At 50.5% G+C, this 16,012-nt stretch overlaps 1 protein-coding gene across 1 annotated transcript in view; it reads right to left on the bottom strand.

Annotated features, from left to right (window-relative positions):
- The window catches only part of CACNA1S (calcium voltage-gated channel subunit alpha1 S), a 37,565-nt gene that overhangs the window by 1,012 nt on the left and 20,541 nt on the right, over positions 1-16,012 (bottom strand). Inside the window, exons 24-40 of the mRNA XM_026053072.1 lie at positions 15,587-15,733; positions 15,084-15,285; positions 14,188-14,346; positions 13,736-13,846; positions 12,955-13,038; positions 11,439-11,495; positions 9,137-9,265; positions 8,417-8,482; positions 8,131-8,222; positions 7,534-7,693; positions 6,817-6,944; positions 6,285-6,381; positions 5,155-5,257; positions 3,875-3,976; positions 3,637-3,761; positions 2,508-2,636; positions 1,549-1,748 (exon numbers count right to left, since the gene is read on the bottom strand). Of these exons, the coding sequence (XP_025908857.1) occupies positions 1,549-1,748; positions 2,508-2,636; positions 3,637-3,761; positions 3,875-3,976; positions 5,155-5,257; positions 6,285-6,381; positions 6,817-6,944; positions 7,534-7,693; positions 8,131-8,222; positions 8,417-8,482; positions 9,137-9,265; positions 11,439-11,495; positions 12,955-13,038; positions 13,736-13,846; positions 14,188-14,346; positions 15,084-15,285; positions 15,587-15,733 (2,091 nt within the window). The remainder of the gene's footprint in view (positions 1-1,548; positions 1,749-2,507; positions 2,637-3,636; positions 3,762-3,874; positions 3,977-5,154; positions 5,258-6,284; positions 6,382-6,816; positions 6,945-7,533; positions 7,694-8,130; positions 8,223-8,416; positions 8,483-9,136; positions 9,266-11,438; positions 11,496-12,954; positions 13,039-13,735; positions 13,847-14,187; positions 14,347-15,083; positions 15,286-15,586; positions 15,734-16,012) is intronic.

The following is a 16,012-nucleotide window of genomic DNA, read 5'->3' on the forward strand; positions in this document are numbered from 1 at the left end:
AGGGACATGGCTCAGCCTTCTCACAGCCACTGACCACCACTTCTTCCTGCCCTGGCTCCAGAGCCAGCTGCTACTGTGAAAAACAGAGCTGGTAGCTCCTCCAGCTTGGATGAACGCCCTGAACCCATTGCAGTAACTGAGGCAGGAGGCCTCCCCATTCCCAGAGATGATTACAAGTCCCCCTTAAGCTGTGATCTTGACGGGGGAGTGCCAGGGACTGGGTGCCTCTGTAGCATGGCAGTGTTGGCCTTTCCTAGGAAGGTAGGCAGGTTCAGTCCACATCCCCCACGGTGCTGCCACACCACATCTGGAAACATGTGGTCCCCTTTACCTCCTGGGGTGGAACATGCAGCCCTGATGATTGGCAGCCCCCCAAAGTGGCCACTCGCCTCCTGCTCAGCCTCTGCTGCAGCCTCTCCATGGGGAAGGTGTGGTTATGCTCTAGGGGAGGGAAAAGGGGGAGTCAGGTGGGAGCAAGAGCAAGGATACCACTGCCACCCCAGAGGTTATCAACTGGGCAAGGCTTAACTAGACTGGGCGAAAGAACAGGTTCAGGGGTAGGAGGACAGAGCAAGATCCCCTCCTGCCCATTCCCCATGCCTGCTGCTCACACGGGGCAAAGGTGGAAATGAGCATGGCCTTATGGCTTTGCTATCTTGGGGGTCATCAGTCCTCCCACAACCTGAGGCATCTGGCTCCCCACTCTATCMTTCTCAAGAGCAGAAACGCAGGGGAGAGGTGAGGAATTTATCTGCAAACTGTTGGGGACTATATGTCTTTTTTTCTTTCTGCACAGGAGCCAGTCCCTTCCTGGTGCTCTGACTCCCAGGAACCGGTGCAAAACTTCTCCAGGATATGAGCAATGCTGAGACTCACTCAGTGATGGAGATAGGCAAGGCTGCCTGGGTGATGTCAGTGTCTTCTGTCCAAGCAATTCATCCGCATATGTCACCCTGGCAGGGACAGGGAACTGGATCAGTGTGAGGAATGCAGCCCTCCGTTTTCAACCCAAGGGGACACCGGTTAGGGGATGGACCAGGAGGAGKGCCTGGGTTGGGTGAGCATGGTAAAGCAAGAAGTACGAAAAATTATGTTCTCYTACTTTTGTGACCCTGGAGCTCTATTGTTTACCTAGATCCTAATGCCACCAAGATGAAGGAAAAAAGAGAAAGGAAGGGAAGAGCACTTAGGGGAGTTGCACACAAGCATATGTGAAGACATCTGAGTCCTGAACATGTCTCTGTGAGTCTCAGAACGAAGCTGGGATTGGAGGCTTTCACTGCCTACTTCTCTGGATCCTTTTTTATGCTCTGAGAGCTGAATTTCTTCCCAAAGGACTCGTGTCCATGGAGTCACTTCCAAGCTATCRTCCAGCTTTCGATTACTCCCTGCAGAGTCAAACTTGCCTCATAACTGGAATCAGTCACTTCTCCAGATCTTACCTGGGCAAGACCAACACACAATCCAGCACTGGCACAGCCTCACTGTGAGCTGGCTGGGGCACAGCATCTTGCTCACCATGTTCAAACGAGGCGTACCAACCCTTACCCTTGCAGTGAGTTGTTGTTGTTGGCATTGTTGACGTTAGTCTTGCCTTCATGGGGGAAGTCATCGAGAAAAACAGGGGAGTCGAGGTCTTCGCTGCCCACCTCAGTGAACTGCAGGGGCCTCTGACTGGCCACATGGGGCTGCAGGGGGCTGCTCTGCTCCAAGAAGTTGTCAACCTGGCCAAACAGGCCACCTGTCCTCTGCAAATGACAAAGAGCATATATATATATATATATATAAGAGCAAGTGTGGAACTCTGGGCTGCTCTGCAGTGAGGAATGAGGCCATTTTCATGGAAAATAAACATCCGCATGCCCAATCCTTCTGATAACCTCTCTGCCATGGCATTGTGCACTGTATGGTGTCGAGAGCTTCTCTATCCAGGTGGAGATAGTGAGGCACTGAGTTGTGAATGATAAACCTTGTATCACAACGGCAGTGTTGGGATGAGAGCCTCCAGCATGTATGTGATGGCAAATTCAGCCATCTCTGAGGGACACTAAGCTTTTGAGATCTTTGGACACTGAAAGAGCCTGTGATAGGACAGTGCCTCAGGCTGTCTCACAGAGTCTTCAGGAATAGGGAGGGAATCCATCTGCATTGTGCTAGTGGTGACACCTGAACTGTCCTGTCTCAGATGTGGGTCAGCATCCAGCATATTCATGCCAGGCACAAGCAGAATCATTTTTACAGAGGCAGGAGGAGGATTGTCTGGTGGAGTAATACAGCGATTAAACCAGAGCATCCTGTTGCCTAGGCAGGGGACGGATGCACTGACCTGGTATTTGTGGCTCATGCTGTCTTTTRTGATCAGGTTCACTCACATGGACCGTGTTCCACTTGCTGGTAGCCTCACTGACCCGCTGGTGGACCACCAACACATGGAAGTGGGGAATGACCAGGACTAAGTACCCTTCAGCCCTCTTGGGCATCTGACATGCCCTGAAGGCTCAGCTCACCCTGTAAATCCCTTCTTCCATGGCAGCCTCAACCATCGCTCGCTCTAGCTCCTCCTCAGCTGTCAGGTCCCCAGAGATGGCCCGATGAATTTCAGGGGCAGTTTCTTCTTCAATGCTCCTGAGCCCAGCCTGGTAGGGACAAGGAGACAGGGTTGGATATGGCCTGACCCCACAATCTTTCTCTCTTTGGACTTTGAGGAAGGATACACAAAGAACCCCATTCTCTTGATTCCCAAACCATACTGTCATGGCAGATCCCTTACCAAGGACAAGCCACGCATTACCCTACACCATCTGTATTTGATGAAGCAGCTTCTGGGCCAATGCAGCTCCACTAAGGGGTTTGCTAAGGACAGCCTGAAGACAGGCCATAGTGGTAGCTATGTCTTTGTCTCTACTCTGGGGGTATCTGAACTGTCGTCCTGACTCATTTGCCCACTCCGCAGTCTTTGGCCCTCATCCTTTATTACTACATGTGATTTCCTCCCTACAGGTAGGTCAGTAGAATCTGGGGACATCTCTGTATCTTTGGCTGAACACACAAGATTCTCCTTTCCCATTCCACCCTAACAGCATGCTTCAGAGCTGCTTGTGCAGGTTTCTCTGACGCTACAGCAGTCAGATGCACATGAACTCTGTCTTCCTGTTGTCAGTTCACTGTCAAGGTGAGGAAATGGAAAAGGATCTCTCATCGAAGAAGGGTTAGTGGGAAGGAAAAGGATAAGCGCAGTTCAGTCTAAGCATTGGTCTGAAGTAAGCATTTGGTCTTAAAACCGCATCATGAGACATCATTGTCTTTTCTAGGGTAGAAGTCAGCAGAAGAGGAGCCAGAAAACTCATCTGCTTCAGGAGTCATCTATCTTCTGCGGACTAATGTCAGCTTAACCTGGAGGAACACTCATGACAAGTTCAGCATTGCTTGAGTTGGCCTTCTCATTTTCAGAGTCTGAGGGACAAAGATGCCTTCCCTCATCTCTGCCCTGTCTCTCTATGTCCTCCTGGACTCTCCTGAGCTGGGGAAAGCCCCCTTCCCTATTTGCAGAACTCCCCACCATGCCCTGTAGAGCCCCAGGCACCATTTGCTCCCAGGATGAGTCACCCCCTCCACCATTACTCCAGAATTCTCAACCTGGATCTCCACAGCATTCTTCTTGGGTCGGTAACCGTAATACTCCTCCTGGCGCTTCATGAACTTCCTGAAATGCTCTTGGATGAGGAATGTGGCATAGAATTTACCCACTGTCACCTCGTCATCTGGAGGGGAGAAAGCCAAGCTGACAACATTGTCTACAGTCTGAAGAGTCTGGAAGAGCCAAGACCCCGATAAGGGGTTTAGCCCTTCTGGGAAGCACCACCAGAAAACCCACCTCCAATAGGTGGGATGACCTGGTCCAAAAGCTTCATACTTGTTCGCTTCCAGATTTTCTTGATAATGGCTCTGAGCTCCTCATTGGCTTGCTCAAAGTTACCTGTGAGGAAATGGAAGAGATGGAGTAATTTTCCCCACAAAATCATGGACATGAACAAAGCCAAAGCCTGTGAAAACCTATCCAGGCTCGTGCAGGGTGTAATGGCTCCCTCCCAGACTCCCTGCCCAGGAAAAATTAGCTTTCTAAGAATGGATCTGTGATTTGAAATGTCCTTAACTACAGGCTGCGTCCTAGCAAACAGCAAGTGGATAGAAGGTTGCTGCCAGCTTCTCTGTTCTCTCTCTGATGGTCAACAGCATTTCTCTACCTCCTTCTAAGTGTTCTCCTTGGCCTCATAATTTCTGCTGGCTTRCAATCACAGGCTGTCTCAGAGCTGTTGCTCCAGAATGTCCTGTGCTCCTCCCAGCGCTTTCTGCATTTTCTGGAATGCTTTCTGCATTTTCTGACAGCTGTGTTTCCCAATGTCCTTTCCCACCCCAGCAAAAAGGGAAAGTCTGACGTGTCCATCTGGCCCGTCAGACCCAGATGGATCCCCACTGCTCAGCCTCACGTCCGTCTGCCCCAGCCCTGCTGCAGAGTTCATGTATGATTGCTGTCAATCCCAGAACCATGAGATCAAGTCAGTCTGGTGCATTCCCAAAGTATGGCTTTGCAAACTCCACTGCTGGCAAGGAAGGCGGTGAGAGCAATTCTTCCTAAGCAAAAGGGATCTACCTAGCTCCATCCATCTCAGCATGAGATACACAGGGAGATGCAAACAGATAGATATATAGGGAAATGCAGATCTGGAGCAGGCAGCACTGTGGTGGATGTGAAGGAYGATCAGACCACGCTTAGTAGTGTGGGGATGGAGTCTTCCAGCAGTGCACCATGTCTGGGATGGGAAATGGGTCAGAATTGCCCCTGAGCTGTTCAGCTTGAAGTTATATAGCTGGGATGGTACTGGTTTATTCTGGGGGGATGCAACACATGTACAATTTTAAGACATCCTCCTGGCTTGTCCTGAGCAGCCCCATGTATGTGCCTATTGTTGCTGATTCAGGGAAATAATGGTATGAAGCTGAGGGTGGGGGTATTTTGCATAGACGGTATAGCCCATCAGGGAAGAAACTCTGTGGTTCTTGACAGAAAATGTGTAACTAGCACCCCATACCGCAGGAAGAAGGTTCCCCTGGTATCCTGACCAAGCAAAAGAGGCGTACAAAAGCATCCCTCACCTTCTGTCTTGATCTTGAGGGCTGTCCTCACCAGTGCAAAGAGGGTTGCGTTGAAGGTGACAGTGCCATCGCTGTTCAGGGGCATGTTCATGCACACCAGCCGCTGCACAACAAATCAGCAACCATGTCCCCACTTGGCTGGAGCACGCTGGCACCTCCATGCAGACAGAGAGTCCGCTTTGGCAGGAGGGCAGCTACAGGCCCTTGCATGAGTGTGAGAGACTGCACACCGACTGAAACATCTCACTTTGAGCTGTGAAGCRAGAAGCCCTCCCAGCTATGGCTAATGCAGTCAGTCCAGCTGGACTCTGCACAGTTGCTTGGCATTATGCAGGCCAGAGAGAGGGAGACCACTCATCCCGATCAGCTAAACCACACTAAGCTGGAGGAGGCTTCAAGAAGAGTCATGGAAATGAAATGAAATGAAATGAAATGAAATGAAATAAAATAAAATAAAATAAAATAAAATAAAATAAAATAAAATAAAATAAAATAAAATAAAATAAAGCTGTGTTTTTTATTGTGACACCTTTGGCACAAGTTTGCCCAAGACTCCCGGGGTTTTATATCAGTGAAGCTTCCCTGAGCTCTATCTATCTGAACATCTTTCTCATATGAGTTTCAAACAGGCCCTGGCTTTGTGCAGTATGAGCCAAGCTGGGAAAAAGATTCTCAAGAGTCTTGGGCTTTCTCAGTGCTCTCAGGATCTTAGATACAACTCTCTATGGCCCAGCTGATGTATCTGATGAGGTTAATCAGGCCCATCATTGCTCTTCTGCCCGACGTGGGATCTGGAGCACTTCACTGTGGCTCAGAAACTTCTCTGCACTGAGGGCTCAGGGTCAGTCAGAGACCAGACCACTACAGTGGTCTTCCATGGTGCTGGAATGAGCACAGGGGAGTGCTTTACTTCAGGACCCTGAAATACACCAACTCTAGCCAACTCTCCTTGCTCCTCTCTACTAAACACCAGAAACCAGAGGACAAGCATAACTTATGACACTGAAAATCTAATTGCATTCCTGACTTTAGCCTCTCTGTTGAGGCAAGACAGGGRGTATATGGATGCAAAAGCAACCTAGGAAAGGCATCCCTATGCCCATTAACGAAACCATCCCCTTGGCTGTTACCTTACAAGCCACACGGTGTGGGCAGAACTTCCCAAAGCCCAGGGGAGGCTGGATACGTCTCAGCAGAGTTACCACATCAAGATGTTTGATCCTGCCCCTGTGGGAGGCAACAAGCAGCATGAACRGTGTAGATGGAAGAACGCTGTGGGGCACAGTAGTGTGTGAAGTGGTTTAACCCCTTGGCCTGCCCAATGCTTCTTTGGTGAGCAAATTCCTCCTCTTTCCTGTACTTTTCGGGAGAGCTGCTGTTCCTCTATGGCACTGGAAAGCAGATAAATCTGTGCTGCACAGTGGGAGTMTTATAGCCCCAAAAATGATGATGGTTAACATCTGCCTCGGGACACACTGAACAAGCTGACCGTCTACATTCATTTCCCAAAGCCTGGAAGCTAACTCAGGCACAGACACAGTTAGTGGAAGCTGTCTCAGGGACTGCGGCAGAGTTTAGCAGCTCATCCTTGGTCTCTCTGACAGTGGCCCCACAGACTGTCCCCTCATTGCCACTCACTCCACGCCACGCAGAATCACTCACTTGGCCTCAGGGTCGTACTCAGCCCAGATCCGTTTGAACTCGTCCAGGTGATGGGGCCCAAGGATGGACCAGTCCCGTGTGAGGTAGTCAAAGTTGTCCATGATGACGGCCACAAAGAGATTAATGATCTAAGTGCAGACAAGTGGGTGTGAGGGACACCAGGTCAAGGCAGAGCTGGGCATGCAGAGCAACCCCACAAAGAGAACCATTACCCCTTGTGATTCAGAGCACAGAGCAGTACCGCACTGGCCACATGTCCCCGAATTGGGCAATGGGAAAAYGAAGGCAGACAAGCGTCAGCTCAGGGGTGAGAAGGGGCTTAGGACCCTCCCRGAGTCTGTGGATGTTATGGATTATCCCATGCACAGAAGTCTTCTGCCCTAGCCCTGGCTGCAGTGGGCACAGGGCAGCTCTTCTCTCTCCATCCTCACCCTCACAAGAGACACCCTCACATCGGTCACTAAACACAAGCCCTCTTTATCTGGACAGCAGCACACTGAAGGGCTGTGAAGGTTTGGGGCCACATGGGCAAGCAGCTGCTAGGTCCCCCAGACTAAGGGAAGAGGGAGCTGGGAGACCAACTTAGTGAGACGTAGGGCTATCTGAATGCCCAGGAACTGACTGGGACTGGGAGTGGGATGCGGAGAGGTGTTCCAGGCTGAGCATGCGGGACCTGTCCCCCACGATGACTTGGGGCCCAGAGGGAGAAAGGTGTACCAGGAAGGCGCAGAGCATGTAGAAGCTGATAAAATAGAAGTAGGCAAAGTTTGTGCCGCAGGTGTACTCCTCGCCCTCAGCGAAGTCTGACTCAGGATCACACAGCTTCCCATAGCTGCAGGCCAGCAGGATCTCCTGCCAGGCTTCCCCCGTCGCACACCTGAGGAGAGGGGATGCCGGCTCATCTCTGTTCTGTGAGGGATGTGCAGGGAGTCTCTGGGAAAGAAACAGTCAGGGTCCCTGGGTTCGCTCTCCAGCTTGGGGCTTTGGGCATCATCTGTTACTGGAATCTCTGAAGTGATCTGTTTGGGAAYGAGCTCTTGCTTCCTCTTCAAATTTCACAAGTTAAAATCCAAATTGTGAAGCAAACATTCTAAATATAAAACTTAAAGCACCCTCCTTCTCCTCCCTCTCACCCATACTAGGCAAACCAACAGCCATTCATGAAGTGCTTCCACTGCTACATGACATTTTTTTGGCAGGGGAAAAGAAAAAATCAGCTATAGAAATACTAGTTGTCTTCATTCTGGTGGGTAACCGGGGGAGTTTGTGACCAGCACTTTTCCGGGGTTATCTTCTTAACACGGAATGACCAACCTGAATAGCAGTAACACAGCTTGTGGGAAGGTTTGAAAGTTGTTGTTCCGGTTGATTTGAGTACCATCCACCATGGCAATCTTCCCAAACATCTGAAAATCACACTGTCAGGTCTGCAGCACCCTTAACCAGGTATCCCCGGGCCTCATGACAGCAAAGTCCCAGGAAGTATCTGGTAGAGTAGTCGGTTTCTCAGTCTCCCTCTCCTCCCCCATCCAACTCTTTGGGTCCTACCAAGCTCTGTGTGGCTGCCAAAATCAAATCTCATCCCCACCCCTCTCCTTACCTGCATCCCAATCACAGCATAGATGAAGAACAGCATCACAATCAACAGGGCAACGTAGGGCAACGCCTGTGACAAAAAGGCCACGTTACGTGAAAAAAAAGTCCCATATCAAAGCAACCTGAGGACAACAGATTGGGTCTGGAGGTACTGCCTGAGGGAGGCATCAGACCCCCATGTAGGAAGCAGGGTTGAAGTTTACTTTCTATCTGTTCCTCTAACCATCCCCCTGCCAGGCCCATCCTCTGGTTCTCATGTATGGAAGGTCGATGCCAAACCCCAGGGGAGCACCAAGTTGCTGCAGCTAGCATGAAGGCCGAGCAGACTTGGGAAATGCTTAGGGCTCAGGGAGATGTCCAGACCCAGGCACTGGTATGCTGAGATGCTGCAGTGTGCTCCTAATTTGCCCATTTGATGCAATGCCCAGCCTTGCTAGGTCCAGGGCATTTCCTATTTGACTAGTCTTTAGGAGACACGCAGAGATGTCTCATGCTCTGCAAGCAGCCAGGGAAACCCACCCAGATATTCTCAACCATGCTGACAATGGTGGTGTACATGGTGCAGAACGCTTGCTCCAATCTGAAGCCAGTAGCCTATGACCAAAGGAGCATTCCTCCTCTGCCAATCTAGAGACCATTAGCCCAATTAGCCTTAAGATTGAAGACTGCTGCCAGCCCATGGCATGAACATGTCTGGGAGGAGAGGACTGCCCTATACACACACCTGGAATGACTTGATGAAGGTCCACAAGAGGGTCCTGACACCTTCTCCCCGGCTCAGCAGCTTCACCAACCGCATCACTCGGAAAAGCCGGAAAAAAGTGATGGAGACACGGGAGTTGTCATCAGGGTCCTGCAGGCAGACCATAACACTTGGAGGGCAGTGGGCACTGACGCCTCCAGGCAGATAAGTGTGGGAGCAGGTCCCGGCAGCAGAAGAGCAACAAGCTCCCTCCTGCAGGAACAAGTGATGCTCCCCATGACCCTCGCCTATATGGAGGACCAAGCAATGATGGCATTTGATGGCATTAATATGCTGGCATCTTCCCTCCAATCTCCACATAAGTTCATCTCCCCAGACCTACTGTCTCACATTTCAGCCCTCCCTGGACTGCGCAGGGGTCAGATATTTGCATGGGTTAGAGATATCCCATTAGTTAGGAGGACACTTCAAGGAGAAAACCATGATGCAATGCAGGTTAGGGAGAGCTGTGCAGTTTGCCACGTGCCAAACAGGGCCACCCAAAGACACTAGGTCCCATTTTGGACCTTCCCAACCCAGCAAGGCATTTCAGGGTCTTCTAGTGAGGTTAGCTCTAAGTCAGGCAGAGGAAGGGATAAGAATGGCTTTGTAAGCACAAAAGGGTTGATTTGAGGATTTTTTCCTCTTGGGCACATTCTAGCAGGGATTTCATAGGACAAATGGAGAACAGAATGGAGAACGGAATGAGGAGACTCTGCGTGGGAAGGTCTGCCCACTGCTCCCCCCAGCATCAGCGATGCCTCCCCTGTGAAGGTCACATTCCCCTCTTCCACAGAGATCCCCCCCAGATCCCCTCTTCCACAGAGCTCCCTCCAAAAGATGCCCTCCACAGGCTTTTCCTGACATACTCCTATGACACAGCCCAGGATGTTTGTTGTCCCTCCAACTGCCATCTCCAGCCTCCCAAGACTTCAGTGCTGCCTCCCTGAACTGCGTTAATCCATCACACAACACACCAGTTACCAGCGATTTCAGGGCATTTGAACTACGACCTTCATCRTTCCCTCTAGCAGCTCAAACTTCTTCAGCTCAACATTTCTAAGAAGTTCCCAGAACCACGCTGGGAAACACCATCTCCCCTCACCATGCCTCCATATTTTGATTTTCTCTTTTCCATAATACAAGAGTTTCCCACTAAAAATGGCAGTAAGGAACATCTGTATCAATCTCATCACGTTGCTGTCCCCACATGGCCTGATCAGAGCAATCCTGGGTTACAAAACTACACCAAGAGACCTGTGGAAGTCTTAGTCCAGGGTGCTAAGACATGGAGGCCTGGACAGGGAAGGGAATAGGGAACTCAGGGAATAGGGAATTGTCACAGCCATCCAACTCAGGAGGGACATGTCTGAGTATGCAGCCTACGTTTCTTGGTATCCAGCAGCTCCTTGCCCCTGTTCAGCTGCAGAAGCTTGTAGGAGGCCCTCAGTTAGAGCAATCCATTATGAAAATTGGAGCTGATGAGGAGCACTTTTGCCTACCCCAGCATGGTTAGTATCAGGTCTAGCTCAAGGTAATCACTGTCCACCATGAGCTGCCCTGTCAGCCAACTTTTCCCACCTTTGGGGGAAAAGTTGGACTCTCCTCTGAGGCAACGAGAGGAGCAGTGACATCCCTGGGTTGCTGCACCCCACAGTGCTCAGTAACTGCATGGTCTCATGGTGGTTTCAGACATTAGCATGGRGCCTCTCTTTGACCAGTTACACCATCGCAAGTGGATTAAACCATGGGTCTAGCTGGACGAGACTTGAGGGCCCGTGCAACACTAGCCATGGGACATAGTCCATCTTCCAAGGGGAAATCAAGGCAAAAGAGCTAAACCTCTGCAATTTCTCTGGTCAACAATGTAAAAAACGGCACAGAAAAATCTTGTTAGTCCTTGCACAATCTAGAAGATGGTTAGAGGAAAGAAGGTCAGCAACCTCCAGCAGTCAAAGGACACCTTTGCTAGATGCTCCGTTCTGTTTAGCTCAGCTATCCTTGTGTTTCGTTCCCTGGAGGTGGCCAAGCTGTTCCAACAGCTTGACACATCCAAGGGCGAGACAGATTCCCTCTGAGAACTGGTGTACATGGAGGGGTATGTCACTCCATATCCCACTCAGCAAGGGGTGATTTATTTGTGKGAGAGAAGAGGGCGGTTTGGTGTGTGTCTCAGCAACATGCAGAAYGCGTGCAAACACCAGCCATATGGGCACACCAGCAAAACCATGGGCAGCAAAAAGGACAAAGGGGCCCACTACAAGCACATGCAGCTGATATTTACAATGCTATCACAGCCTCCACCGAGGCAGTACAATCCACCACTGGAAGCAAGAACAGTCTGTCAAGAGAATAAGACAGTCAGCAAGAGAGGTGAGGCAGGAAGTGAGAGAAACTGTAACAGAAGAACAGATAGGAAAAGGAGAAAGACACAGACACAGAGGACAGTGTAATATGAAAACTGGGGATAAGCAATTGTGTCTAAGGGTGACAAGAGGAAGGAGGATGAAGATCCACCTCCTTTGGGCTCTTTGGACAGGGAAATGTGACTCCTGTGGGGCAGAGGCAGCAGATGGATAATAGTGGAAGTGTTGGTCATGATGGACTTACCTAACCATGTTCCCTGCTGCATTTCACTTGTTGCAGYGTGTACATCTGGGCCAAAGGCACAGCGGGAATATGAACTAGCATGTCTTTGGACCCAAAGACTCAGGAACGGCTAATTTAACTGCTTCCCACAAATTCCCCTCCAAGCCAGACACAGAGCTGCAGAGGTGAGATCTGARCTCAAGCTAAATCACAGCTCCTCTCCCCAACAATCTGTGCTGATCTCATTAAATCTGCTCGAAAGCTGGAGTACATGAGACTGGTGCAAGTTTGTTGGGAAATGAACTGTGGAAGTGGCTATCCCATGCATTGCTACTTCTACAGTTATCACTAAGTCTGCTGAATGCAGCACACAGCCTCCAGGTGCACTGGGGCGTTTTCAGACCATGAGGTATGAAGTTCCCAGTGCTGCAAAAGGCAGCGGCACACTGACTTCTTAGCACRTCAACCTGAAAATGCTTCCTGCAGGGTCTTTGCAAACATAGCTCCTGGCAGTGGCACAGTGTATATGGTACATAGCTTCCAGAATGCAGTGTACGGGCTACACGCTTGCRGACATATACAGTCTTCTGCGTGTATATGTATAGATCAGTGATCACTGTGTATAGAGACACAGGCAAAGCAAATGCTTTGCAAATCGATCTGTCTGCCTTTCCTGTGGCATGTGACAGAAGTGTGTTGTGGGGGGACAGGGAGTTCAGGGGAGTCTTTTCTCTTTTTTGCATCGTTTTTGCAGATCTGCAGCAATCCGAGAATTAACATTTCGGTGATTTCTGTCCAGGTGTGTGCATGAGGAAGAAAGGCAGGCAGAGTGGGTAGGGGGTGCTCCTCATAGTCTAGTCCTGTTTCCCAAAGGATTCCTCTGCTCATAAATTTTGGGCAAGAAAAGGGACAGGGCACTGTCACATGTTAGCAGGCTGGGGGAGATCCCCTATAGTGCTTTAAGGTTCACAGTGTCACAGCTGTCATCTCCATGAATCCACGTCTCAGGCAGATCCTGGCTGTGTGAGGATACAGGGCCTCTGTATTTCCAGGACAGGAAGAGAGGTGTGCCAACAGGCACACTAGCAGAGCTCGGCACTGCGCTGGTGTCCCTGCCCTGCCCTAGCACAGTACAGCAGAACGGCCCCAAGCACGTACAAGTAGTGATGCTCCCCGGGGACACCTTGGTGCTGCAGAGGCCTGCCACTTACATCAATCTCGCTGAGGATGACATCGATGATGCTGCCAATCACAATAAGGAAGTCAAAGACATTCCAGGGATCCCCGAAGTAACCCTGTCAGGGGTGAAGCAGAGAACAGAAATCAACATCAAAGGGCCAAGCCGAAGAAAACACWATTTCTTGTGCCCAGCTGAAAGTGAAGCTGACAAAGGGACTAAATCCACCGTAGCAGATATGGTCCCTTCTTAGCAGCCAGCAGATACTCTGTGCAGTCATACTACCTGCATAGAAGCTGAGCAGAACCCACTGTTACACTGGCAGCAAGGGAGAGCAGTGGTCCATCTGCACCCCACTCAGCAGTGCTGCAYTGGTTGGGATGAGGATAGCGTGCAGCCTCTGATGCCTGAGGCAGAGGCAAAGGGAGGGATGGTAGTTAGATCTGGGACTCCCTCATGAAGTGCTTGGTTTTATTTTGCAATAGTAAAATGAGGAGGGTACAGAGAGGTAGCTAGAGGTATAACAGGTCTCTGGTACCCAACCCCACCCAGAGAGAAAGGTGAGCTCAAAGACTGGAGCCATGAGTATTTGCATTGGGTTGTATGGGGTCAGCAAGGTTAGTTCTGACAACTGCTAGTCCATCCAGAGACTTACAGATCCTGCTCATGGGGGTCCACAAGAGTCCCATGAGGAGAATTTCTCTGGAGTCCTAGGTCTAGGGGGAAGTTGTACATGAAAGATGCCAAATGCAAGGGAAAGGCATGCTCTTGGCTTAGCCTGAGACCATCCCCCAGCCTATGGACCCTGTCCTCACCTTGGCTTTAAAAGCCATAAGCTTGAGGATCATCTCCAAAGTGAAGAGGACGGTGAAGGCCACGTTGAGGATGTCTGAGATGTGGTTCATCTCTGCAGACTGGTTGTAATGCTGAGGAGATGTCAGGAAGAACTATGTGAGCCCAAGGACAGGTACAGTCTCCATTGTGATCCCAGAGGTGTGTGCTGGATGAAGACCCTCTTTTACACACCTATGGCTCAGAAAGGGTCAGCAAAAAAGGATTTATTTTCCCCTGCATCCCCTTCTCTGGGCTTCCCACATCCAACCAGTCCCACTTTGCTTCTAGTCCTAGGGTTGCTGAGTACACAGCACCAGTTTTGCCATATGGAACCCTCTCTCCAGGAATTCTCTGAAAAGGTTAGAGCTTAAGAGGTGGGTCTGGCACTGTTGACACCCCTACATTACCTGTGGTTGGCACTCTGCTCCCTTACCTGCATGCCCAGGCAGATGGTGTTCAGCAGGATCAGGAAGAACATGAGGTACTCAAAATAGGAGGAGGTGACCACATACCAAATCTGATACTGGTAGGGGTTCTTGGGGATGTAGCGCCTCAGTGGGCGAGCTTTCAGCGCATACTGCACGCACTGGCGCTGGGGAARAGGGGGAGATTTCATGCACACAGAAGGACATAGGCCAACACCACTGGCACTGGCAGGCAGACAGCACCAGTGGTCATGCTGCAGCTCCCCAAAAGCACAGGCTGGTCTCCCATTCTTTTTTAGCCCAGCAACATAGGCCAGGGATAATGATATTTCAAGTATCTGCTATGCTGTCTGCAAAGACCTCCAACAAGCACCCACGTGGAACTAATGCAATTCTCATGGAAATAACCATTTTTTCTCCACACTTCAGAGTTTCTCAACAGGCACTTCCCTCCCTTCCTGGCTAGGGTCATCTGTGCACCTGGGAACCCCAGATCCTCCTTTCAACCTGCAGGCATCCATATCTAGTTCTCCTCACCAGCATGTGATGTGTCCCCTACTGAAGCTGTTCTCACTGTTACTTCTRTCTCCTCTGATATCTCCAGTCCTTTGCTTCAGGTCAATTCGGGCACCCCACCAGAACCAAAAAGTCCAGTCCCTCATTCTATTCCTCTCTGCCCTGCCTTTGAAAAGCTACTATATGGTTTTTGTCAGTCTTGTCTTGTGCCAGGAGTCAGACTGGGTGCTGGGATTATTCCCTGCTCCAGCAGTGCCGGCAATAAGGGCTGATCAAATTCAGGCTGCTCCAGAAATGCCAGAACCCAGAACAGGTCCGTTTCATCCTTATCCCGAAGCAGCAGGACCCAGGGCTTGCTCACCTCCCGGCTCCCCAGCAGCCCCAATACCTGGTTCTTGTCCAGCTCACAGTTCTTGTACTCGCTCTCCCCCTGCTCCTGGAAGGTGACGATGACAAAGCCCACAAAGATGTTCATCATGAAGAAGGCAATTAGGATGATGTAGATGATGAAGAACATTGCAATCTCTACACGGTAGTTATAGATAGGGCCYGTGTCCTCAGCGTTAGTATCAATGGCCTTGTACAGAAGCCTACAGGAGGGACACAGAAGAAACAGAGACCATGACTGGGAGAAAAAAAATGTGTTTTCTTGAAAGACACAGAGAGTCCTGGGGATGTCCCAAAASCAATATGGGTGGAATGGTTCAGCCAGGGACGCTCTGTCTGCCCCACAGTCCCCACTAGGRTGGTTAATGCTTCTCCTTGGCCTAGGCAACTTTTTTTTTTCCTCGGAAAAGCTCTCTCAGCTGATAGCTGTTAATCTGAAGCAAGTGGCAATGACCTACAGGTTTGTTATTTTGGCTAGGCCTTTGCCCCTGCATGCAGACTCACTCCGGCCAGCCCTCGAAGGTGGAGACCGTGAAAAGTGACATCATGGCCGAGAAGACGTTGTTAAAGTGGAAGTCATTGTGCAACCAGACGCGGTCAAGCATCACAATCTGCGTTGGGTCTCCATCCACATAGGTGATAAATTTGCCCCTGCAATGGGAAGGATGCGGTGCTTACAGGGCCATGCCTTCTTCTGCCTGCCTGGTGCAGCACAGGCCAAGGGCTACCTGGAGCCTGGTAGGGGAGGACGGCCCTGTGCTTATTTTSAAAGTCCAACAGAAAGGGGAGCAGAGCAATGTGCAGTAAAGGGAAGCAGCACAAGACACCAAAACCTGCTTTTAACGGCAAGATCCCCTTGCAGGAACACAAGTGATCCACTCCCCTGCCCTCACCTTCCAGGCCCGGCCTCAGCAGGGTGCCCGGCTGGAC

This window comes from Nothoprocta perdicaria, unplaced genomic scaffold (assembly GCF_003342845.1).
Source record: "Nothoprocta perdicaria isolate Ctin4 unplaced genomic scaffold, notPer1 scaffold_97, whole genome shotgun sequence".
Taxonomy (NCBI): domain Eukaryota; kingdom Metazoa; phylum Chordata; class Aves; order Tinamiformes; family Tinamidae; genus Nothoprocta; species Nothoprocta perdicaria.